The 25,674-nt window shown below is 56.5% G+C and overlaps 1 protein-coding gene across 1 annotated transcript; it reads left to right on the forward strand.

The window, feature by feature from the left end:
* Positions 1-831: 831 nt before the first annotated feature.
* ASIC4 (acid sensing ion channel subunit family member 4) lies at positions 832-25,599 on the forward strand. The gene is made up of 10 exons (XM_010948836.3): positions 832-4,317; positions 19,332-19,476; positions 19,565-19,692; positions 19,883-20,045; positions 20,547-20,603; positions 22,523-22,676; positions 23,849-23,940; positions 24,017-24,096; positions 24,428-24,532; positions 24,705-25,599. The coding sequence occupies exons 1-10, from the start codon at positions 3,736-3,738 to the stop codon at positions 24,816-24,818; spliced, it is 1,620 nt and encodes a 539-aa protein (XP_010947138.3). The 5' UTR covers positions 832-3,735; the 3' UTR covers positions 24,819-25,599.
* The last annotated feature ends 75 nt before the right edge of the window (positions 25,600-25,674 follow it).

Consider the following 25,674-nt stretch of genomic DNA (forward strand, 5'->3'; position numbering starts at 1 on the left):
AGGGGGTGTACTCTAGGAGCAGAGAGAGGCCGAGGACTCTCCCCAGGAGAATGCCATCTGGGAGACTGGGGGTCATGTCTTTTATGAACGAGGCCACCCAGGCAGGGAGTCTGAGGCCCACAAATGGTGGGAAGGGGCCAAAGCAGCTCAGCTTGGGGGATCCTATGCTGGGAGAAGAGGCAACCCCAAGAGCCAGGGTGCAGGATGAGCCTTGGAGGCTCCTTGGAACCCCCAAGCTGGATCCTGGGAGGTCTCCAGACCTACCTTTTGGAGCATTTTGCCCAAATAAAAGCCTCCATGCCCCCTGCCAGGTGTTCTGAGTCAGAACCCACCTGCCCTCTGTCAGCTCTCAGCCTCCATTCCCATCCCCAGCCTTGTGAGGTTGTAACAAGGGACACTCTAATCTCTGCGTCTCAGTCCATCCACCGTTCTCTTTCAGTCGGGAAGCCTAGTTCAGCCCTTGGGTGGGGGGTGGGTTGGTGGACAATTGGACTGGGAACAAATCTGGGGAATGGGGACAACTGGAGGGTGGAGGACGCCTGGCTGAGGCTTCACATCCTGACCCTGTACCTCTCCAATACCGCCCCTGCCCCCGGCACCCTGCACCCACACTCCCACCTCCAGAGTCCTGCGCGGACCCTCCCCCCTTGCTTGCACTCTGCTAGGGTCCTGGCCAGCCACACTTGGCCCTGATGCTCACTGCAGGGGGCAGCTGGTCCCCTGGGAGCGGGTGGGGGAAGCCTGGAAGGGATGGGGGAGCTTGGGCACAGGGCTGGGGGTGGGGGTGGGGAAGAAGCTGGGCCCGGCCCCAGGGACCAGCTGGGCAATGAGCCGGGGAAGCAGCCGGGAGGCTAAATGAGGGAGATTATCACCCAACTGCAGCCGGGCAGAGAGGGAGGCAGGCAGGGAAGCGGGGAGAGGGAAGGGAGAAAGGACGGGGGCCAGAGGGGAAGGGGGTATAAGGGGACAGGGGGGCAGAGGGGTGACAGAGAGACTGGAGGAGTGGGGGTAAAAGGCCAAGGAATGGGCTGAAAGGATGTGGAGATTACTCCCACTGAGCATAACCAGATTCCTGGGGGTCTAGGAGACTGGATGATGGGGACCTGGGGACAATTGGAGACAGCTGGTAGGAGGGGGTGGTGCATGCAGCTAACTGCTGTTCCACTTCCCAGTGGCCTGAAACTCCCCTCTCCACCCTCCTCCACCCTGCCCCTCTATACCGGGTTATCACCCAACTTCATTCCTTCTGGTGGTTGAAGGCTTCCTGACATCCCCTCAGGAGGAAAGAGGGTGGGCTTTGGGCCCATAGAGGCCAGTTATGTCTTATGTCGGGAAGTATGACCCTGTGATTTCACTGGATGGCAGGACAATTTAGGGATAGGCACTGAGTCCTAGGCAGCAACCAGTGCTGGGGAGAGCTTGGGGGGCAGCTCCCCGCTTTCTTGGCAGAGCCCCAGACTGAAGTAACCTTAAAAAAGCAATTAAATCACCTTTGAAAAAAAAAAAAACCCAGTAAAGAAAAATCAATACCAGGAGAAAGGGGAAGAGAAACGCTGGGAAGGATAAGGAGGTGGGGGAGGAAGCTCTGAAAGGGTCTGGTAGTCCAGCAGGGAGGGGGGAGCATGGGAGCGGGCTGCCTGGGCAGGGGGGCAGAGAGATGGGGACTGTCTGTGGTCACTTGGAGACTCTGAGTGCTAACTCAGCAGCTGCTTTCGGTGCCAACCCCCTTCCCCTCTGGGATGCTGCCAGATGCAGCCCCTGACCCCAGAGGTCCTATCTCCTCAGCCTGGGGGAGCTGGCTTGTGGGAAGCCCAGCTAAAGGGCTGCTAAGGAAGCTTCTTTGTTGAGAGCCTGGGGACAACCCCCGCAGGGTGCCACACAGGGCTGGGGTTGGGGGGTTGCAGCTTGTATGGGTGGCCTCCATGCTGGGGTAATCCGTGATGGATGGGGCTTGACCTGGCCTTGCAGCTAGCAGAGCAGCTCCCTGCTCCCCATGGGAGCCATCCTTGGGCCCCTTTTCCAGGCCAGGCAGGGGCTGCGACTGGCAGGGCAGGCCTGCCACAGGGGAGGGGTGGCCGCTGGGCAGCGGGTGGACCTCAGGCTCTAATCCCCAGCAGCTGCCGTTTCCCTCAGATCGATTCCCTTCTCACTTTTTTTTTCAGCTGCTGGTTCCGCGGCTCGGATCGATGGAGCCGCCTCCCCCGCCCCTCTGAGCTTCCTCTCCCTTCTGCTCATTAGCGCCCCGATTAATCAGCTCCCCCTTTCTTCTGGGGGACAAGTGCTTCCTCTCCTGTGAGGTCTCAAGCTCTCACACGGGCCCAGAGCAGAAGCTGCTCACTGTGACCAACCCCACCCTGGGGGCGCCAAGGCATCATTTCCTCCCGCCAGCTGGCCACCAGGGGCCCCGTCCCTGTCCGTGATAACAGCCCACGTGCCTGCTTGCCCTCCGCAAGATGGCAGCCACCCCAGGGCTCCCCTGCCCCTCTCTGCCAGGCACTCCCTGCATCTGTTTCTTTAGGATTGCACCCCCTCCCATTCAAACCCAGCACATCTCTACTCCCTCCAATATCCCCATTTGGGCTTTTCAGACACCCTCCCCACAACATCACACCTCTCTGCTCCCTGGCCTGTCTACCCAATATACGCTCCCCCCACCCCTAGCCTGGCTGTGGCAAGGGATTTGGGAAACATTTGGAAGGTAAAGTGGCCACAGATGTGCAAGTCAGCCAGTGTGCCCTCTGTCCCAGACACATGAGAGACTGAGTTTGGAGGTAGGGGTGAAGTTGGGGAGAGAGTGGCCAGAGTCCCAGAGAAGGTAGGGGTATGGTGGGTGTTAAGTCAGAAGCAAAGCTCTAGGGGAGCCAAGAATCTTAGTGGAACCACCATTGTCCTCTTGTCTGTCTTGCCTGCCCTCCTCTGCCCTCCCCTCCCCTCCCTCATTCAAACAAGTGGCTCTCCCAAGGAGTTTCTGGAAGCCGCTGTGAGTCGGGTATTGGGGTCAGTAGTGGCTGGGTGCTGGAGTCAAGAGTCAGGGAGGCCAGGAGGTGAGGGATAGAGTTGACTGACCCTTCCTGGGGCGTGGTCCAGAAAAGTGGCAAAACGAGCTGAAGACTCTGGGTGCGACACTCCTCCCTGGGTGGCCTGGGAGTGGGGCCATGTGGGGACCCCACAAGTGGCTGGAGTGTAGCAAGAGTTTGGGGGGAAGCCCAACGAGGTCTCAGACAGGGACAGGGGATCCCTGTCCTGGGCTGGGGGCTGCCCTCTTCCCTGGCCTGGCTCCTGCCGCCCGTGCTGCCGGTGAAACGCTGTTGACATGTCCTGAATTATTAAGCACGGGGTGGGCTCCGGAGCACATGCTGAGCGGAGCGGCTGGGGCTGCGCGGCGTGGCGGAGCAGCGCTCGCTCCCTCGCTCACTCGCTCGCTTGCAGGGACACACGCAGGGGCTGACAGCTGTGCTGGTGCTGATAAGGGAAGCCACAAGGAGACGATCGAGGAGAGAGACAAGCGGCAGCAGAGGCAGCAGCGGCAGAGGCAGCACCAGGGCTGCGGAGCTGCTGGGAGTGGGAGTGACTCCCCCACCTCAGGCCCCCACCCTGTCCCCGTCCTCCTCCCATTGCCCTGAGTTTAGAAGAGCAGCCGCTGCCACTGCCGCCACTCCGGAGGGCACCGGGGGCTGCTGGCCAGGGAGGGACAGGGGCAGGGAGGCTCCGGCCAGTCCCAGCAGCCGGGGACAGATGCCGATCGAGATTGTGTGCAAAATCAAATTTGCAGAGGAGGATGCGAAACCTAAGGAGAAGGAGGCAGGGGATGAGCAGAGCCTCCTGGGGGCTGCACGGGGGGCAGCAGCCCCCCGGGACCTGGCCACCTTTGCCAGCACCAGCACTCTGCACGGGCTGGGCCGGGCCTGTGGCCCAGGCCCCCATGGACTGCGCAGAACCCTGTGGGCACTGGCCCTACTCACCTCGCTGGCTGCCTTCCTGTACCAGGCGGCTGTTCTGGCCCGGGGCTACCTGACCCGGCCTCACCTGGTGGTAATGGACCCTGCTGCCCCAGCCCCAGTGGCGGGCTTCCCAGCCGTCACCCTCTGCAATATCAACCGTTTCCGGCATTCGGCACTCAGCGACGCCGACATCTTTCACCTGGCCAACCTGACCGGGCTGCCCCCCAAAGACCGGGACGGGCACCGTGCTGCCGGCCTGCGCTACCCGGAGCCCGACATGGTAGACATCCTCAACCGCACTGGCCACCAGCTCGCTGACATGCTCAAGAGCTGCAACTTCAGTGGGCACCACTGCTCCGCCAGCAACTTCTCTGTGGTGAGTCTTGCCAGCTGGCCCGCCAGGCCTGGGGAGGCCAGAGGCTGGCGGGGTGGGGGGGTGTGCAGGGCATCCTCAACAGGGCTTCCCTTCCTTCCGCCACCAGGGGCTGGCCTCGTGTCTCCCCGAAGCCTGGTGTTTCCCTCTGGCTCCCCAGCCATGGAGCAGTGGATGCTTGTTGGGGCTTACCCTGCTGCTGCCGCTCCTCTTCGTGGCCCTGCTGCTGCTGCAGTGCCCAGGTCTGGGGGCCGAGGGTCCTGGAGTGGGCCTGGGGGCCTGAAGCCGGTCAGCTTGTGGGGAAGGGATGCACCATGCCGTGACCAGACCCACTGACCCTTATTTATCTCTTGCTCCCTTTTTCTTCTGTGGCTAGATTCTTCTCCCCACCAAACAAGGGCAATGGGGGAAGGATGTCTGGGGGGCTCCAGCAAGGGAGGGACTTGGGGCTGCCTCTGGGGGAGGCTGGATAGAGCTGATCTTCGCACACACTGGGTGCCAGTGTCTCTTGTCTGTCTCTGTCCCGCACACACCCCCTTTCACTGTCTCCCTCACACATCCCTCTTTCATGCGGCCCCTCCAGCTTCTCCCGCTTTCCAGGCCCTCCCTCCGTTTCCTGGTTCTTGCTGCTCCCTTGCCGGGCTCGGGCTCTTAAACTGAGAATCACTCATTCACTCTTCTGTGCACGGCTCACCCTCACTGCTGCCCAGAACACACACACACACACACCCACTGCGTTGGGACATAGTTTCCTGCACACTCTCTCTCACACACTCGGTATCCCTGTCACTACACTCATGTGCACACCTGCACGCCCACGCACCCAGAGAGCTACTCATCTCTGAGCCCACATCCCTGCTCTGACTTAGCTGCCGAGGGCAGGGTCACGCTGTGAATGTTGTCCCCTCTTGTGACCCCACCCCATCTATCTCAACCACTGCTCTCCGTCTCTCACGTGTGTGAATGCACACACACACACACACACACACACACACACACACACACACATACACTCTCACGGGGAGTGGAGTGTCAGCTTGGGCTGCCCTCCTGTGCACACCATCCACAATCAGGTGTGTGAGGTGTGTGTAGGGGTGTGTCTTGTACGCTGTCTGTCTGTCTGTCGGTGCTCCATTCACCCACAGTCACAGGATGTCTATTATTCCTGGTGCTTGAGATGCTGTCCCCAGTCCACAGTTTACTTCCAGCATTGTGTACGTGTGTGTGGGGTGTGTGTTTTCATTCTTGTGACCACTGCCCAGCACATATGCAAATACATGGCGTCAACATGTGCCCATCCAGCCTAGCCTCTAGCACCACCCCGAAATGGGAGACTTTCCCTTCTCATGGCCCCCACCCAGGTTCTCACTCACTGCCTCGGTAGCACCAGGAAACATGTCCCAAGCATGTTTCTGCCCCCACCATCCCTGCAGCCTCTGGGTCCTCCTGCCGTTGGGTTGGGGGGAATTGGGTAGAAGTGGAGGGAGGGATGGGAAGGAAGATTGTGCTGGGAGAGGAGTCAAGGGGGTACTAGTCTGTTGTCCAGCTACACACCCTGCCTTCTAGGAAAAATCACTGCTCTCAAAGCCAGGGCTGCGATTGTCCCCAAGGAGGAGTGTGTGAATGTGGCCTTTCTGGTCCGTGGGGCTCCTCTGTGCGACATCCTCACCCCTCTGGGTTGGGGGGGGCACAGACAGAGCCCAGTCTCAGCAGGTGTTATTGGGGCAGAAATCAATGGGGGCTTTGTGTGGAGTGGGAGTTTGTGTCCCAGGCCCTGGCTGGGGGTGGAAGGGAAAGAGGAAGCCTCAGTGGGAGGGGAGGTGGGGGAGGAAGAGATGGAGGGGCAAGGAAGCAAGGTGAAGGAGGCAGGGGGTTCCTGCCTGGCATCTAGGAAAGGAGATACCTGGAGGATATGGGAACAGGGGTCCCCTGCTCAAGGCTGGCAAGTCCCTCTGAATCTGGAGTTGGCTGGGCAGGGGTGAGGGTGGCTCTCCCACAGGCCTTCTCCTACCCTGAGATTAGAGAGAAAAGGATAGAAGTTTGTGGGTCTCTGCTCTGGGGCTGCGGTGGCATGGTGAGGGGTGGTCAAGAAAAGCAAATACTGGGGGACAGGAATTCCCCTTGGACCCTACTCCCCTGTCCCCACCCAGTCTAGTCCTCCTACCATTCTGCTCAAACCCCATCCTTCTGAGTGTAACTCTCCCTTGGACCTGGCATTCTAGGGTTGAGTCTTCTGGCAGTTTACCAGAGTCTCAGATTATGGGTTGGGATGGGGGTCCATGATCCGTGGCATTGGGAAAGATAGGGTGTATTGTGGCAGCAAGACTGAGAAGGACGTGGACACAAAGACACAGGGTCTCTGATGAGGACATGAGGTCCCTAATAGACTCTGTGGTGAGAACACGGAAGGCGCGATGGGGATTTGGGATCTATGGTGGGGAGACGGGTACGGGGATGAGTGGTGGGAAGCTGCCAGGGTGTGGGTGGTGAGAGGGTCAGTGATAGCGACAGGCTTTGGGTCAGGGGCTCTTATGTGTTTTCTGTTGCTTTTCCTGTTTCCTCCTTCCCACTCCCCACTCTGCTATGACCTTTCCTCTGGAATCCAAGTTAATAAATGTCACATTTTCCAGCCTATTTTTACTCTGGGTAATGCACCCTCCCCCAGTCCCCTCAGCTGCTGCTCTTGCTTCTGTTACCACTGCAATTGCTCTCACCCCCATGCTCCCTTATGTCCCCTCACTGACTCCCCATCAGTCATTCAATCAATCAACATGGAGTTCTGAGCACCTACTATGTGCCAGGCTCCCTGCCAGGTCTGTGGGGGAGAACAAAGAAGGGGAGCCCTGGTCCCCAGTCCCTGTCCTCAAGCAGCCTCCAGTCTCCTGGTGGAGCGAGGATAGAGACACTTAAAAGCTTAACCAACCATGCAAGAGTTAACCAACCATGCAGGCAGTGTCAGGAGGTGGCAGGATTAATTGCCAAACGAGGTACATGGATAGTAAGAGCCTGAGTTCAGAGAGAGAGGCCACTCTGGACTGAAGAGGGCTGGGAAGGCTTAAGGGGTGAGGCAGGCTGGGCAGGGTTTGGAGAGGAAGGGAGGGGTGGGGGGTGGGAGAGCAGAGATGGCTCCTGGGTGGTGGGGGATGCACCCACCTCTCTGTTCCTGCTCCCCTCCACCTATCTCCCCCATCTCTTCTCTTCCCTCTCCCCGCTCCTCACACAGTCTCATGCCAGCCCACTCCACCTCCTCCTTTCGCCACCACCTATAATGTTCTCCTCCTTCCTCCTTGAGTCCTACCACCATCCACTCCCTCCACCCAAGTGCGCCAAGCCTCATCTGTACTTTCCCCAATGCGGCTTGCTCTCAGCCTGCCCACTTACTAGAAGGCGGAAATCACTCTTTCTCCCTAGGCTTCGTTTCTTCAGCTGTAAAATGTGGCTCTAAATCTCAGTGTCTCCTCTCAGCTGGGGACTGTACAGTGGAGCAGTCAAGTGTTTGGGTTCCAGAGCCAGACCATCTGAATTCGAACTTTGGCTGTGTGGCCTTTAAACTGTGTGATCTTTGAGAAGTCAAAAAGCTTCCATGAGCATCAGTTTCTATATTCGTTAAATAGGATACTAGAACCTAAAATAATGTGAGTGGTTGTAAGGATTAAAAGAGATGGCCGTAAAGGGCTGAGCACACTGCCTGGCACGCGTGAATTGTGCACTCTGAGCGTGTCAGCTGGTATAAATGCAGCCACCCCGGTTCCTGGCTTCCTTTCACCTGCCTGTTCCCAGCACCACCTGCTATTTTCTGACCCACGTGCTGGCATCTTCGCTACTCTCCATCACCTAGCCTTCCTCCTCTCTTGACCCTCAGGCCCCAACTCCCTCCTACCCCCTCCCCATGCTATTCAACCCTCCCCAGTATTCAGGCACGCATGCGTACATGCAGGAGTGCACACACACACACTCAAGATCCGTTCCTGTGGTGATGTTAATGTTCTGCAACTGTGCTGTCCAACATGGTAGTCACTAGCCACACTGGCTATTAAGCATCAGCAATGTGACTAGTGTGACAGAGAGAATGAAAGATCAATTCAAATAGCTGGGGTCAGTGGCTGCCTATTGGACAGTGCAGCTCCAGGTGGTCCTGGGAACGAGGTTCAGGCTGCCACGTTGGGCAGGGCTAGGCATTCCAACTGGCATCAAATGATATAAGGAGATGGCAGTGGTCTGTGATTGGAAGTCCGGCCATCTACTTTGTGGGCTGAGGTCCCAGGTTGAGCTGAGGAGGGGGCCAGTTTCTGGGGATATCAAGGTGTCTGGAAACACATATGAGCAGATACATCTTCTTCCCAGGTGCGGGACATGACCTTGGTCTTTTCCATCCTATTGTCTAGAAAACTGAGGCATGGGGAAGGTGGAGAATCCTTGAAGAGGCAGGGGTAGGGCCAGCCCGTCTCCATGAGGTCATCAGGGGTCCCAGCAGCCCCTGGAGGGGTAGGTGACCAGGGACCTGTAGGTGCTTCCCTGTCTCCATCCCCTCTCGGCTCTCAGACTTTTCTCCCCCTCCCAACCCTCCCTCCCACACGCTGGTGACTGCCGTGACTATTAATCACTCACCCTGTTCTCTTCCTCTCTACTAATCAGGCACAATTAGACAAGGCCTCTTCCAGCAGGGCAGTCCCCCTCCCTGCCCTCTTCCCTCCCCTCCCAGCCCCACCCCAGCTGCCATCAGGACAGCTCAGAGGCAAAGGGAGCAGCCGGCAAGCCCTTTGTCACTCTCTGGCTCCCCTGGCCCCCAGTTCAAGGCTCCTCCGCTATCCTCTGCCTTCCATCCAAGCTTCTTCCTGAGCCAGTCCCTGCCCTGGTGTGGCCAGGCCCATAGTGACAGTCTCTGCGGCCCCTCCTTGATTTTGGGAGGGGCTACTCTACAAACATTCCAACGCTATACCTTTGCCACTGGCTCCAAGGGCCTCAGGGCTGTCCCTTGCCCCCTTGACTCAGGAAGGGAGAAGGTTCCCACGGAGGTTGGTCTGGGCTTCTTGTCTACCAGATGAGTTTACCTCTGACCCTCACTCCCAGGCCAGCTCTCTGTGCCCTCCAGTCCCATCTTCTCCTGGGGCATGAACCTTGAAAACATTTCGTTCAACATCTAGTTCAGAGTTGGTCCTGCCTTCAGGAGCTGGGCAGGTCAGGTCGGAGAGGGCACTCAGTAGGGAAGGGTGGGGTCTGAGGAGAAGTGAAGGTCACTTATTTTTAAAGGGAGGAGCTACCTCTCAGCCCCAGCTGTTACCCTATGGTCAGGGATGCCCAGTGTTAGGGGGTCTTCCACTTTGTGCAGAGAAGCTCCAAGTCCTGATTATTTTAATTAAAAATTACCTGATTTGAAAAAACAATACTCTGAGGGCTACCTACAACTCAGACAGCGGAACCCAGTGTGCTGGCTTCCCCACCTCCTGACCCACCACTGGCTGCTGCCCCTCAGGCTTCCTGGAGGTGGCGCTCTTAGCCTGGCTGCTTCCCATTGGCCAGTGGAGTTGGTGGAGGGGGATTTGAATGATGTATCCCAGCAGCCAAGGGCAGGCACTGTTATTGTTGCAGAGGGCTGGCCTGCAAGGGCAATGGGGAGGGCCAGGAGGAACATGCCCCACCCGGCCCCACTCAGCAGTCCTGTGGCCTCTTCATTAATCAGGAATCAACACCGAGCTGGGCTCATTATCAGCTCAGCTTCTCGTGGCACTGCCGGAAGATGCTGATTAGCATTTGAAGAAATGGCCCCCACATTTCCCTCCCGTCCTCCCTCTTTCTCCCCTGCCCATTCTCCTTCCTGGACCCCCACCCCTGCCCTTCTGCTTCCCAGGAGGAACCTGCTCCCTCTTGTGGCTGGCGGCATGGCTGCCTCTGCCGGGCCCAGGCGAGGGGCAGAAAGCATCTGGAATGGGGGGTGGGGAGGCAGGAGGAGCACCCCTGGGAGCATCAGCAGTGCAGAGCCTCAGGGCTACTCAGGTTGAGGCCCCGAGTCAGTGGGTCCCACTGGGCAGAGGAGAGGGAGTGAATGTGAGGTGGAGTCTGAGTGTGGTCAGAGAGATGGACAGTCTCCCTGGAGGAGGGGATGAGAGGGCAGCCCCAGGACAGTGAGTTATCAGTGTTTCCCTGCCCTTCCAGGCTCTACTAGCAATGCCACCTCCTTGGAGCAGCTGGGAAGAAGGGGTGGGGACACCCAGAACGGAACCATGGACAGGAGGGACAGGAGGCCTGAGGGTTTGTGTGTGTGTGTGTGTGTGTGTGTGTGTGTGTGTGTGTGTGTGTGTGTGTGTGTTTGTAAATCATGGTGGAGGTTTAGGGTCTTGGAACCATCCCAGATGAATGGGGGTGGGAAGGCAGAAAGACAGAGACCCTGGAGGTGGAGATAAGAGGGTTCACAGTGCTGTGTGTTTTCCAGAAGAGGGAGGGGGTGTCTGCAATTCTTCCCAGGTCCCCAGGCTGGGGATGGCAGCGCTGAAAATCCAACCCACGCCCCTAAACGTTCACCATGCCCTTGGGACACCAGTTTTGGGTTGGATGGGGGAGCAGTTCCAGAGATACAGGCATAGGCTGCAGCAGCCGAGGCAGCAGCGAGAGAGTTCAGAGAGGAGCCACGGGATGATTAAGGGGAAATGGAGGATTGATTTAGGAGGAAAGATTAAAGGAGCTAAATCCGTGGCGCTTGGCTCAGCGGTGACTAAGCGTGGACAGGATAATAGCTTACAAATGTGTGAAAGGTGTAAATACCAAACGGGGGGAGGGGAGGCAGTTCGGCGGGCCAGGGAAGCGGGGATGGGGGGCTGGTCAGGCCCCTGGGGGACTGGGGACCCTTGGGCCACTGCGCAGTAGGGTTGGATCCTCTCCAGTGGGGGTGCTAGAGGGAGCAAACGGGGTGTTGGGGAGCCCTGGGTTCCAAGCAGGGATCCCATCTCTGGGGCGCAGCTTCACCGGCCAGTGCTGACCTCCACGTTCCACACCCGCCCTGCTGAGGATCTGAAGCCGCGGGTTCAAATCCCATTGGAATCGCTCTGCGCCCCTCGGCACCCTCGGCCTTTCCCTCTGCAGCCATCTGCTGGGGGCCCCAGTCCCGCCGTCCCGGCTCGCGCCCCCTTGCCCCTCCCCGGCCGCGGAGGGCGGCGGGAGGCGGTGTCTCCCTCCGCGGTGGAAGCCTCTGGCGCGGCTGTGTGCGGAGGTCACTTTGCCGAGGAGCCGGGAGCCGGGGGAATGCAAATGAGGCAAACCCAGGGAGGAGAGCGGAGGAGCCCGGAGGAGACGGGAGGGAGGGCGCCCGGGCGCCGTGATGGATGCCTGCCCCGCGGGAGGGAGGAGGGGGCGCGGCGAAGAGCGGGAGGCGGTGGGTGCGGGCCTTCTGGGTGCGGGTGGGCCCGGCCTGCATGCTCGGGTGTACGCGCGGGGTTGGGGGTCACTGGCACACTCACTCACCCACCGCCGCCACCACCGCCGCCGCCGCCGCCGCCGCCACCGCCACAGCCACCATCGCCACCTTCTCAATCTCGGCCCCTGAACGCCCGGCGGGCCACGGGTGTGACTCACTGCGTAAGCAAACTCTTAACGAGTAACTTTGCATCGAGGGCTGGAATGCCAGGGAAAGACTTCGTTACAAATTAAAAATATTCCCGCCTGGAAAATTGACTTTCTAGGGTTTAAGGCCAAAGTGGTCGCTACCTGGGAACAGGTTTGCCTATTTACCTGCGTCCTGGAGGCCCTGCTCTCCTCTCTCCAGTGGAAACGCGGCGCTCCCTGAAATTACCATATTCTTCCACGGCCCCAAGCGCTCCTCGGCTCCCAGCTTCAGCTCGGCCTCAGCCTGTGGTCACACAGACTTGACCATCTCACCATCTCCTACTTTTTCGCCAACGCTCACGCATGTGCATTTGAACAAACATCGTGCCCATTTCCTCCTAGACCCACAAGCACTTCTACCTTGAAGAGGAAGTTCCTTGGAAAGCACCTGGGTGGCTGGGGTCGCTGCGTTGACCCTGTGGTAGGGAAGGGGTCAGGCCTTCTTGAAGGGTGGTCATTCTCCCTGTGTCTGACTGGTGTGTGATCTGATGCCCTTCCTGGGTGGATGAGTGCACTTCTTTGGGAAGTTTTACTCTCCCACCCAAATCGAACTCCCTGGCAGAGGACTTGGATTGGTTCCCCTATGGTAGCATTTATCACAACTAGTCATGATTTACCTGGACCTGGGGTCGCTGGTTTTGTGTGCTCTGTTCTCCGCTGCTGTCCACCTGGCTCAGTGCCTAGATGCTCAGTAAACATTTCTGGAATGAATGAATGCCCCAGTGGCCAGACAGCAAACTCCTTCAGGGCAAAGACCAGCAATTTTGTTCTCTGAATCGTCCCCAGCACCAAGCACAGTGCCCAACGCATCATATCAAGGAATAGTGTTGGATGGGTGAGGGGGATTTGAACACCCAGCATTTCTTGAGCACCTACTGTTTGTCGGGGCTGTGCCAGGTGTATGTCAGCACCCAGAGGCTCTGAGCACAGACTCTGGTGCCAGGTCGCCTGGTCCCCTGCTCTGCCACGTCATGTGAACTTACATTGTCTTTTCTGTAAAATAGAGATGTTAAGAAACCTTCAGAAGAGGGATTTTGTGAGAATTAAGGAGTTAATTTATATAAAGTGCTTAGGACTGTGCTGGGCGCAGAGTAAGCACTAAGTAAATGTTAGCCGTTGTTCGATTATTTAGGTACATCATCTGTTTCCTTATAATACCTCTGAAAGGTGCCTATTATTATTCACATTTTACAGATGAAAAGTGTTGGATCAGCTAGGTTAAATGGCTGAACCCAAATCCCACAGTCAGTAAAGGCAGAGCTGCAACCCTGTACCCTCCACTGATAGGAGAGCCATAGCTCAGAGCTTGGGAGTTTGCCCTAGCAGAATTCCATCCTCTAAGAAGCAAAATTGCAGTCCCCTCCAAAATTGCTGAGAGAGCCTTTACCAAGGTGCATGATGCCCTGTGAGAGTGGGCCCAGTGGGGATCCAAGATCAAATGGCTGCACCATCTTGGCAAGGAGTTCCACGCCCCACATGGGCTCCCCGACTTTCTTGAGCACCTACCTCGCATCACTCTGAACTTTGTCTCCGATCCTCACACTGGCTTTAGGAGGAGGAATTACCATTCCCTTTTCACAGGTGAGCACTCTGAGGCTCAGAGAGGTTAAACCACCACCCTAGGTGGCCTGTCCAAGGCTGGTGTCAGAGCCAGGATTTGAACCCTGTTCTGTTAGGCTCCATAATGTGCACCCATTTTGCATGTTATGAAGCTTCTGTGGATCTGTTTCCAGCACCACATCCAGTGGTCGATCTCTGCCCCAGTTTGGGTTTTACTGGTCTTCGCAACACTCATTACTAATGAGGCCTTGTGTATATGATTTCACTCTGCAAATGCCTTTGACATTCTTTCTCTTTTGAGACTTATAACCAATCTGTGAATTAAGTGGGGCAGGAATTTCTATCCCCACTTGACGGATGAGGAAACTGAGGACCAAAGAAGTCAATAAATCACTTTACTAACCAAGATTACACAGGCTGTCACTGGTGGAGTGGGAGCTGGGACCAGGGTCTACTGACACCTGAGGTTAGTGGAGAATGCTGGGGCCAGTGGGAGGGGGGAAGTGGGTTCTAGATCTGAATTTGCCCTTTTTTCTATATGCCCTTGGATATGTCCCTTGCCATCTCTAGGCTTTTGTTTTGGCCTTTGTACAATAAGGGTTTGGACTGAGTCACCTCCCAGTTCTAATCAGTGCAGACCCGACCCTCCACCCCCTGCCCCCAGCACTTTGAGTTGGTACCATCTTCCCTGGCAGAGATAGAAAATGAGGAGGCTTTGAACCTGGACACTTGGGCCACCCCCAAGTGAAGCTGGGGCCTGAGAGCCGTCTAACCTGGGGTGCTAGTCACAGTCCAGGGTAGATGAAGATGAAGGACCCCTTTCCATTGGCCCACCCTGGACCCCAGGGCACTGCAGTGTAAGTTCCAGGGGTCTAAGTTAGAGGCATGAAGCTGGACCACATCAGGGGAGGGCTGATGGAATTTGAAGGGATAAAGCTGCCATGGAAAAGTGGGGTAGGGGGAGGTGCCAGGGCCTTGGCAGACACAGGGTGCCCAGAAGGCCCTGGAGATAAAGCCCAGGCTGCAGATTAGCCCTGGGATTAGCCCGGCCTCGGCTGCTCCTGGCTGCTTCTCATCTCATGGAGGCCCAGAGCCTTCTCCCCCTGCAGCTCTGAGCCCTGGCCCTGCTAATTGCTTGTTAACCCCGTGGGCTCTGTGACTGCAGGGAGGATGAGGGGGTGGGGAGGGATGGGGGAGAATGCGAGCCAGCCGGCCAGGGAGAACTTTTCAAGGAAATGGGGGCTGTGGACAGATGGAACTCAAGGGACTGAGAGAGAAGCCACCACTCACAAATTCTGGACAGATCTTCCCCAGCCCCTGATCGTTATCTGGGGCAGACCTAGAAGATGGGGCAGGGAAAGGAGGGAAAGTCTCCTGGGGAAGGGTTCTTGGCTTGGGGAGGCAGCTTCAGGCCTAGGGGAAAATCTAGGAGGAAAACAAGAGTCAGAGACTAGACACCTAGACTAGGGGATAGACCGAGGGGAGAGCAAACAGGATAGAAAGCAGTGGGCAAAGGAAAAGAGAGGCTGAGGTCAGCGAGGCCAATGGGAGGGATGACAGAGGCCAGGGGGATGGCAGGCTGACAGAGGGCAAGGGACAGAGGCAGAGATCAGATGGATAATTGATCAGTCAGGCCAGGAGGATAGAGAGGGACTTGAGGACATTCTAAGATCAGGGGACAGAGACTAGGAAGATGGACAGATCCAGGGCAGGGTCCAGACCAACGCTAAAACAGAGATGGTCCAAGAGGGATGGGTAGAGGGCTGGCTGGAAGGAGAGTGGTGGAGGGGTCCCAGGGGCTGCCTTCAGCGCAGACGTAGTCCTGTCTAAAAGCTGTCCAACCTACGGACAGAGGGGCTCAGCCTAGGGCCAGGAGGGTGGACCTGGGAGCAAAGGCAGAGAGCAAGGGAGGGCAGAGAAGAAGGAGGGCCAGATGGGAGGAGGAGGTGGGCTCTGAGATGGGGACAAGCCCCAGAGGCTGAGGGCTGGGTTAGGGTGAGAGGACCTGGAAATAGCCTCTTGGCCCATTAGGGCACATCCTGGCCCAGGACATGTCCCTTTCCATGGCAAGACTCTGGACCCTCAACTCCTGCTCACCCACCCTCCTTCAGGGCCAGTCCGTGGGGAGAGAGCAGTGGACAGCCAGTGGGACCTTGTGGCTGAGCAGCCGTGCCGTCTCCATGGAAGAGACTGTGGGCTGTGCTGCCACCAGAGTTCTGCCACTTAGGAGCTGGCGTCTCCACTTGCCGCTGCCTGCCTGGCCCAGGGACCGTCTCCAGGGCAACGCTCTGCTCTGCCCAGCAGTCAGGCCTGACCCGGGCTGTGCAGGTGGCCTGGCCCAGCCAGTCTGGCCTGTCCATTCCCTGCAGAGTATTGTCCATCAGACCCAGAGTCCTTTCACCCATCTCCCTTTGTCACCCCTACTCTGCACAGTCACCTCAAGGGCAGGGGTACTATGTGGCCATCCCCATCCAAAACCTTTAGAGCCAAAGCCTTCCAGGTTGGCTCTTCCCAGCACAGGGCTGGGCTCAGCAACACGTAGCCTGTGGCTGTGTGTCTAGGTTGGAGGTGCCACATAGGGAGGCTGCCCCAGCCACACCCAGGTTCAGGATCCTACCAGTCATTCACTTACATCCACCAGGTGATTTATAAGCACTAACTCTACTTTGACATCAGGTTCAGTTCTACTTGAATCTCTACTCTTGTTTACTTGCTGTGTGCTCTTAGTCAAATTACTTTCCCTCTCTGAACTTCCTCATCATGAAACGGGGGCACCAATGCTTACCTTATGTGGTTTTCTTGGAGACTCAAAGAAGAAAATAGATCAAAAGTACCAGCATAGGACCTAGTACAAAGTGGGAATGTTTGATAATGTTCATTTTGCTTTCCTTCCCCCTATCTCATGCCTCTTTCTGCAAATTGCCCTGGGCTCTGGGGATGCCAAAATGGTGAACCAGGGTTCCTGGCCTCAGGGAGTCCACAGCCTCCCTTGAGACTATGGAGAGACCATGACAATGCCTGGGGTTAGGTTCAACCAAGGTGGTGCTGCACACTGCGGGGCACGAGTGAGCAGCTCACTGCTGTCCCCAGCGCAGCCCAGGCCTTGTTTAGCCTTCCAACTGGCCACATCAGCAAGAGCCGATTCCAGCATCTTCTTTGCCCGAAATAGGAAGAGGGGGACTGCTTTGAGATTTTGGGCAAATACTTACGTATGCCCCCCATCTGCCTTTCCCACAGCACTGAGAACCCAGGGATCTTGCCTCAGGCCCCTATAGGGTTCTTCTCCCTCCAGTGACACGTTGAGAGTCAGGCTGTCTTGATGGACTCTTGCCCTTCATCTAGGGCCTTTCTATTCAAAGTGCGGTCCTTGGACGAATAGGTTGTTAGAAATGCAGAATCTCAATCCTGCCCCCAACACACATTTACTGAATCAGAATCTGCATTTTAACAACAGGTATTCTGTGCACACATTAAAGTTTGAGAAGCACTGATCTTGGAGACCTTGGCAAATCAGCCAGCTTCTCCAACTGAGGCCAAACTGAGGAGTGTCAAGTTTCCTCATCTGTAGGATGTAACGTGGTTCTGAAGATTCAATTGGAAAGAGTGCATTAAGCATTTAGTGCAGTGCCTGGGGTGGAGCAGATGTTCTGGGACTGTCAGCAATGCCCACTCCTGCCCCACAGATGGACACACAGCAGGGAGCTGGAGTAGGCAGGGTCAAGGACTGGAACCCAGAAGCTGGCAAGGGTGCAGAAGGAGGAGGGGAGGGACAGGTGAGGAACTGAACTGAATGGTAGCAGATCTGGAGAAGAGAGTGAGAAGGGTGTAGAGGAGTGGAGTGGAAGGGAAGGAGGAGTAAGAGAAAAGGGGACAGGTGTTGGGTGACACTCCTGTCTCATTTCAGGTGGATGGGTTGACAGGAGCTGGGGCTTGGGGTAGGGTAGGCTTGGGTTGGGGGAGTTGCCAGCAATGGATTGTGGAAACATCTTGAGTCTTGCATCTGGAGGAGTTCCACCTCTCCCACTGACTAGCTGTGTGACGTTAGGCAAATCACAGCACCCCTCTGAGCTGTGGTTGCTTCATCTGTAATCACTGGGCTAATTAAACCCACCCGATACCAGAGTGGCTAAGGCGATGAAGTGGGGCAGCAGTAGATGTTGCCGTGTTTTGTTAACTGCACAGTGCTTGTTATGTGTGTGCTTTTGTTTTGAGAATCTGAGGCAGGGTGTTGGTGTGAATGAAGAACTGTACGAGAGGAGAGGAGAGCGTAGCCAGGGTGATTAACCTAGCTGGGATGGAAGACAACCCTGCCCCGCCACAAGGGCGGCCCCAGGCCCCCAGTTCTTAGAACTCCTCACTCCCACAGCCCTCAACTCAGCCCTTTCCCTTCCACAGCCTCCCTGTGGAGCTAGGCATTTCAGAATCTTTCCCTAACCCTGCCTTGTGCCTTTTCTCCCAGCTTTTACCAAAGTGAAAATGTTCCCAAGTAGAGGGGAGGGAGAGAGAGAGAGTGATTGAGTGCACCGACCCCTTACCCCGAGGGAAGGTGCTGCCTGTGATGGGTTTGACCCTGGGGCTGGTCCCTGTAGGGTGAGCCTGGCAGAGGGGAACTTCCATCCGCCTCTCTCTCAAGCTCCTCCCCACCCCAGCTGCTCTCAACTCCCAACTGCAGCTGTGTTCCCAGCCGGAGCCTGTTTCTGTCTCCGGGGCGCCAGCTCCATCTGGTGTCCATGCTGGAGAACTTTTTGCAAAGGATGCTTATTAAAGCATCCCTGTGCCCTGCTCTGGGCCAGGTGCTGGGGACAGCAGACGGGCTCATTGCCCTTGTGCAGCATAAACTCAAGTGAGGAGAAGCTGGATATTGAACACAGGGGCAAATAGACAATCATCGCAGGTCTTTTTTATTGAAGTACAGTCAATTACAATGTGTCAGTTTCTGGGTACAGCATCATCTCAGGTCTTGATGAGTACTTTGAGCAAATCAACAATCACATTGTGGGGGGAAGATGATGCTGTGTGGTATGAGTCTGCATCTGAAGAAGGGACATTTAAGCTGAGGCTTAAAGGATGAGCAGCTAGCCATGCCAGTTGTAGGTGAGGGGCATTCCAGGAGAGGGAACTGAATAAACAAAGGCCCCAGGGAGGGAAGTTGTTCCATAAGTTTGAAATTGTCACAGAGATCTGGGAGTGGAGAGGCAGCAGAGAGAGGCAAAGGTTTCCTCACGTTGAAGACTTTCAGGCAAGGGAAGCAATTTGGTTTTATTCTCTGTAAAATGGGAAGTCATTGTTGGGCTTTAAGCTGGTGAGTGGCTTGACTGGATCCACGCAGTGTAGACCGAGCACTATGGCTACTGCGTTATGAATGGCTTGGAAGGAAAGGCAAGGAGGGATGAAGGGACACCAGTTAGGGCCCGCTGCCATAAGCCAGGGGAGAGGATGGTGAAAGGGGGACATGAGATGGAAGGAAAGTGGATAGATCCTAAGTAGATTTCAGAAGTCTAACTGCCCAGGACGGCTGCTGGATTGGATGCAGGGTGAGGGAGAGATTTCAGGGATCCTGACTTGAGAAATTAGGTAGATAGTGGGGCCCTTTACTTGGTGGTGGAAAATGGTGAGGAACAGGATTTGGGAAGATGTCAAGAGTTCTGCTGTTGATATGTTAAGCTGGAGCTGCCTTTTAATCACCTAACTGAGGGTGTCAGTAGAAAAGATGGAGCTCGGGGAGAGGCTGGGCTGTAGGTTGGTTGCTGGGATATGGGACAGGGGGCTCCAGGCAGGTCTGGTGCTCCTCACAGGGGACAGGGAAGCCTGAGCCTAAGGCATTGTCTTCCGTCTCCCCTCCTCCTCTCTCTTACCCCCAGGTCTATACTCGCTATGGGAAGTGTTATACCTTCAATGCGGATCCACAGAGCTCGCTGCCCAGCCGGGCAGGGGGCATGGGCAGTGGCCTGGAGATCATGTTGGACATCCAGCAAGAGGAGTACCTGCCCATCTGGAGAGAGACAAGTATGCAGGCAGGAAAAGGACAAGGGCTCCAGCCTGGGTCCTCTCTGCCTGGGATGGGTTTCCAAAGGTCTCCATCTCCATTGTGCAGACGAGACATCGTTTGAGGCCGGCATCCGAGTACAGATCCACAGCCAGGAGGAGCCACCCTACATCCACCAGCTGGGCTTCGGTGTGTCCCCAGGCTTCCAGACCTTTGTGTCCTGCCAGGAACAGCGGGTGAGCCCCACAAGCTGGGTCCTGGGTTGGGCCCAGCACCAGGCCTTTGGGCTCTGAGGGAATGCTGTCCAGATCTGCCCTCCAGAAACTCCCATCCCTCCAGCTCTCCTGTGGACTTTGCCAGGGCTGTGGGCACTGGAGGGCTGGGTGGGACTTCTGGGTGTAACCCCATCATGCCCCGCCTCCACAGCTGACCTATCTGCCCCAGCCCTGGGGCAACTGCCGGGCGGAGAGTGGGCTCAGGGAGCCTGAGCTTCAGGGCTACTCGGCCTACAGCGTGTCTGCCTGCCGGCTGCGCTGTGAAAAGGAGGCTGTGCTTCAGCGCTGCCACTGCCGGATGGTGCACATGCCAGGTGGGCGCCCCACCCCCCGCCAGCCCTCCAGGGGCAGAACACTGCTCCTGTGCATGGGGGCTGGTGCATGTGTACAGCGTGTGCATATGTCTCTACCCACGTGAGTGTACACGGTATGTGTTTGGATTTTCTGCTTGTTCTCATATATGCACATGGGAGTGTGCACATGTGTGTTTGTGTGCATGTTAATATGTATTTATGCATACATGTACTTGCGTTCATCTCTGCTTGTGTACTTGTAGGGATTGTGTGCATGTGCTTGAACACGTGCATGCAAATGTGTGTGCATCTATGTGCCCCCAAGCACACATTGGTTTGTGTGCATATATGCATGTGTATATTTTCATGCTGATATGCACCAGCATGTATAAACTCACATATGCATGTGTATGTGCAAACACACACATGTGCGGGCATGCATGTGTGTGCCCACATTTGGGAATGTTGTGGGGGAGCACGGATGGAACCGTAGACTCCAGGAATAATCTTCTCTCCTTTCAGGCAATGAGACCATCTGCCCGCCAAATATCTACATCGAGTGTGCTGACCACACACTGGGTCCGTGCTGCCTTCTCCCCTCCCTGCCTTTCGTCACCCTCTTCTTCATCTCTCTGTCCACCCTTCTCCTCACTGTCTTGGTTCCCCTCCTCCCAGTCTCTTCCTAGGGGGCTTCTTCCTGGGGGGTTGAGCCGTATCCCCATACTTCCAGGGGTCTGAGGACCTTTGCAGGTGTGTTCCTTGGTAAGTGCAGGCAGTGGGGTGGGGGGTGTTGCAGAGAACCTGGGACTGAGAGTGAGGGCTGGACTTCTCACCTTGGTTCTGCAGATGAGCTTGCCTCTCTGGGAAAGTGAGATGACTTTTCCCTTGGTGTGAGGAACGTTGCATTGCTGGCTATTGGTTTAAGTAAGGCAACCCGATCTGTCCATAGGTGTCATCTGATTCACACTTCCTTCCTTCCTTCCTTTCTTCCTTCCTTCCTTCATTCATTCTACAGATGTTTACAGCCTGCGCTGGTGCTGGAGCTAAGAGTGGGAACAAGAGCCCGGTAGGGCTGTGGACAGGCATTACAATGCAGGGTGTTAGTTCTTGGGAAGGGGAACCTCAGGGTTCTAACAGGGCCCCAGGAAAGGTATGCAACCCTGCCTGGGAAGGCAGAGAGGATTCCTAGAGGAAGTGACATATGAGCTGAGACTTGAAGGCTGTGGAAGAGTCAGCCAGGTGAAAAGGGGGACATGTTCTAGGCAGTAGGAACAGCACGTGCTAAAGACCAGAGACAGCATGTGTGTCTGGGGCCATGAAAGGGCAAAGTCAGTGTGGCTGGAGGGCAGAGAACAAAGGAGCGGGTGGAAAGAGTGGAGGAGGCACTAGGAAGCCAACAACAGCTTAAGGTGAGGCAAGAATGCCATCTGATTTTAAGAAGGTGACTCTGATTAGATGTGAGGATGGATGGGGGGAGGAAGACCAGAAGCAGGGTGACTGGTCAGGAGGGCATTGTGGGAATCCAGATGCTGGGGCCATGGGGATGGGTTTGAGATGCTGGGGCAGTAGAATCACATTAAGACTTTCTCTGTCCCACACACCAACTACATCTGCCAAAGGGGTGATAGAAGGTGATTAATGAAGGAACAGATGTGTGAGTGGGACTAGGGGAACCACAAGGGGTGGTGAGACTCCGCAGAACTCACAACACCAGGGAGCCTTTCCTCCCTGGGCCTGAAGGGACAAAGGAAAGGAACGCTACTGGGCCCAGAGAGTGATCCGGGGCTGCCCGAGATGGATGGGAGCCAGGAACCAGGGCCACAAGAGGAGGAATGCAGCCTCTGCCACCTAAATACCCCAGCATCTCTCCTCTCCTTGCCCTGTGATCCTGCCGGGGCCTCCCATTGGGCAAACCTAACCCAAAGACAGTGGACAGGGAGTCTAGGTGATGCATTTGGCAGAGATCAGACCTCTGGGACAGAATAAGGTAGGGAGAGTGGAAAGTGGATCTGAAGCAGTGAACAGAGGAAACCCAGCATCCTGAGAATACCAATCCTGTCCATTTGTTCTTCTGTCCGTCCATTCATCCATCACTCCACTCATCCATATGCATGTGTGAAAACATGCATAAATCCCATTCATCCTAGGATCCTCTCCAAGCCCCTTGTGTGTCCAAGGCCTCATTGACTAATTAGCTCTGGTGAATGGGTTGTGCCCTCCCTCTGAGCCAGGAGGACCTCTCTGCCCCAGGGGGCTGGGAGGCAGAGGGATACAGGAGTGTGCTGGGCGTTCTGCCTCCACCCACTTTCTCCGGTGCTCTGAAGCTGGTCCAGGAAGGGACTCCCATCCAGTCTCCTCTAGACAGTGCCAGCACTGGCCAGAACAGGCCCTCAATGTGGCCATGCCTGCCTCAGGATACCCCTAAGATTCCTCCTTGCAGTTAGAGGGCCTCTGGGCTGCCCCTGGCCCCTATTGCAGTTGGTGCCTCTATATTGCAGACTCCCTGGGCGGGGGCTCCCAAGGCCCATGTTTCTGCCCTACCCCCTGCAACCTGACCCGCTACGGGAAAGAAATCTCCATGGTCAGGATCCCCAACAGGGGCTCGGCCCGGTACCTGGCAAGAAAGTACAACCGCAACGAAACCTACATACGGTATGTGTGTGTGTGTGTGTGTGTGTGTGTGTGTGTGTAGGCCGCCCTCAATAGGCCTGATTTGTGGTGGAGGCTGGGAGTGGGGCCCATCTTTATTAATAATGAGTATTCTGCCAGGAAGGTCCTTCACAGATCCTTTTCTTCTAACCAACCCCTACCTATCCTCCAAGTCACATCCTGTGTCTCTGCCTCCATGGAGGCCCTTCTGAGCCCAAATGCCTTTCATCTCCCACAGCATCCTGTACATACCTCTGTCACTGGACTTACCCACTGTTTTAGAATCCTCCATTTGTGTGTCTTTCTCCCCCAGCAACCTGGCAGCCATTAAGTGCACATGGAGTGAATGCTGTGCGGGGAGGCGGGGAGAACTAGAAGGGATTGGGGAGGAACCAGGTGGCCTGCAGGAAAGGGCCACACTGAACCTTGGGTCTGGTACCCTGCAGCCAATCCACTAATGCTGAGCATCCTCTGAGCCAGGCCCAGCGCTGGATCCTATGGAGACAGAGATGATTAGAACACAAAACTCATGCCACAATTTGTAGATGAGGCCGTGTTTGATGGTGTACTATTGATTCTTAGGCCCCGGGAGAGATTAATGTGGGTAGGGTAGGGGAAACAGGGGAGGTGTGAGTGGGGCGTCTGAGGATCCCGGGTTTGGGTCCATGAGAACAGGAGAGAAGGGAGGCATCCCAGTTAGAGATCTGTGGGATGATGCCAAGGCCAGCCTGAGCAGTAGGCAGGCTGTGTGTGTGGAGAGAAGCAGATAAGAAAGCAGTTTGGATAAGACGGTACAGTGCAATCTTGGTCTGGGCTGTCTTGGTGCAGTCTGATCATGGGCAGTCTTGAAAGTCTGGAACAGAAATTTTGGAGTGGACTGTCAGGCAGTAGGGAGCCACTGAAGGTTCTAGAGAGGTATAGGGATGAGGCAAAGTGAACGTTATTTGTTCCTCTAGAGAAAGCAGGAGGGACTCTTGCAGGCTCAGGAGTTTTGTTTTCCCAGGCCCTTTGCTAACCCTCAAAATATGAACTGACATGCATCTGGGACAGCCTCCCCTCAGAGCTTCTACACACATGGGCTCTCAGATCTGGATCTGCTGGGCCTGGGATGTCCCTACCAGCTGCCTCCTCAGGAAGACGGCCCCACAGGGATACCCTGCTTCCTGTCTCTGCAGGGAGAACTTCCTGGTCCTAGACGTCTTCTTTGAAGCTCTGACCTCTGAGGCCATGGAGCAGCGAGCAGCCTATGGCCTGTCAGCCCTGCTGGGTGAGCCCTGGCCCTGATTCCTCAGGGGTGGACCAGCCAAGCCTGATCCCTCTGACCGTTCTCTCGTGCTCCCCAGGAGACCTCGGGGGACAGATGGGCCTATTCATTGGGGCCAGCATCCTCACACTGCTGGAGATCCTCGACTACATCTATGAGGCAAGGCATGGGGGCCTGGTGGGGGCCATGCAGATGGAGAATGGAGGGTGGGAGGAAGGGCTGGGGGAAAGCAGAGGGGTGGTGCAGGCTTCCTGGTGGAGCTGGACTGGCTGGGAAGTCAAGCTCTGGGTTCTTTGCTGGGGCCCCCTTACTGGCAGGAAGGCCTGAGGGCACTGAGGAGTCAGGAAGAGGGGATGGGTGAGGAGGACTGGGGCGTCCTAGTGGGGGTTTGCTGGGGCTGCTGGTCTATAGGGTGGGCCTGGTGAGGCCCGTTCTGCTCCTCTAGCAAGTTTCCTGAGCTCGCCCCTCTTCCCCGACCCTGAACCCCAAGGTGTCCTGGGACCGACTGAAGCGGGTGTGGCGTCGTCCCAAGACCCCCCTCCGGACCTCCACTGGAGGCATCTCCACTTTGGGGCTGCAGGAGCTGAAGGAGCAGGTGAGGATGGGCGCTGTCAAGTGTGCAGCCAGCATCCCCTCCTGGGACTGAATCCCCCATAACGTCTCAACTAGCCTGTGGGAAGGAGTTCAGGGACAAGGAAGGGATGGCTGTGTGAGGCTTGGGGGTACTGCTTGAAATCTCCTTGTCCCACTCACTCTTCACCATGCAGAGTCCGTGCCCAAGCCGGGGCCATGCGGAAGGTGGGGGTGCCAACAGCCTGCTCCCCAACCACCATCACCCACACGGCCCCCCAAGGGGCCTCTTTGAAGACTTCGCTTGCTAGGATGGTGCTGTGTCCAAAAGGACCCAGGAGTCTTGGTCCCCTCCCTGGATCCCCACCATAGTCTCCTCCTGCTCCTGGGACAGAATATCTGGGGGCAGTGAGGGCGGTGCTCATTGGGAGGGTGGGGACTCAGTTCCTGCTCTTGCCTACCCTGGCGCCAGCTGCTTTGCACAAAGGTCCCTCTTGTCCACACCATCCACCCCTAGGCTGGTGCCCAGGGAGGGCTGGAGACCAGGCTATGGGCCCCTGTGGAGGGGAGTGTAGGGGAGGAGAGAGGGAGGTAGAAAAGGGGGCCCATCCCAACCAGGGTGGAATCCTCTGTACATTTGTATATATTTAGGGAGGACAGGGTGGGGGTGGGGGTAAAGATTTAGAAGGTAAGTGGGGCTATGGGGTGGGTAATTTAGGGACAGCCAGGGTCCCAGCCCTCGAGTGTCAGCAGGAGAAGGCAGGCCCCCAGGACTCAGGACTGCTGGGCTGGTCCTACTTCCTGCCCCTCTCCAGTCCCAGCTCCCCTTTTGGCAGGGGGAGTGGGTGGCCCAGCAGGCCTGGCCCAGCTCCCAGTTCCCCCTGCTCCAACCCCACTTCCAGAGTCCCCTCCGCAGGGAGAGGTAGATCTTTCAGAACTTGTCTGAGTTTGGGGGTGGGGAAGGGGGCGTCTCAGGCCTCTCTGCCTCCAGTCTGGTTTTATAAAGTGCTGACAAAATTGGGAATAAAGAGGCATAAAGAATTCTCTGTGTGTATATGTGACTAAGCTGGGAGCTGGGGTGGGGCTGGGCATATGCATGACTTGGTACCTGGGAAAAGGAAATCCAGGCCCCAGCCAGGACAAGGGAACCCTCCATCCTCAAAGCCC

Source organism: Camelus bactrianus, chromosome 5 (assembly GCF_048773025.1).
Source record: "Camelus bactrianus isolate YW-2024 breed Bactrian camel chromosome 5, ASM4877302v1, whole genome shotgun sequence".
Lineage (NCBI taxonomy): Eukaryota > Metazoa > Chordata > Mammalia > Artiodactyla > Camelidae > Camelus > Camelus bactrianus.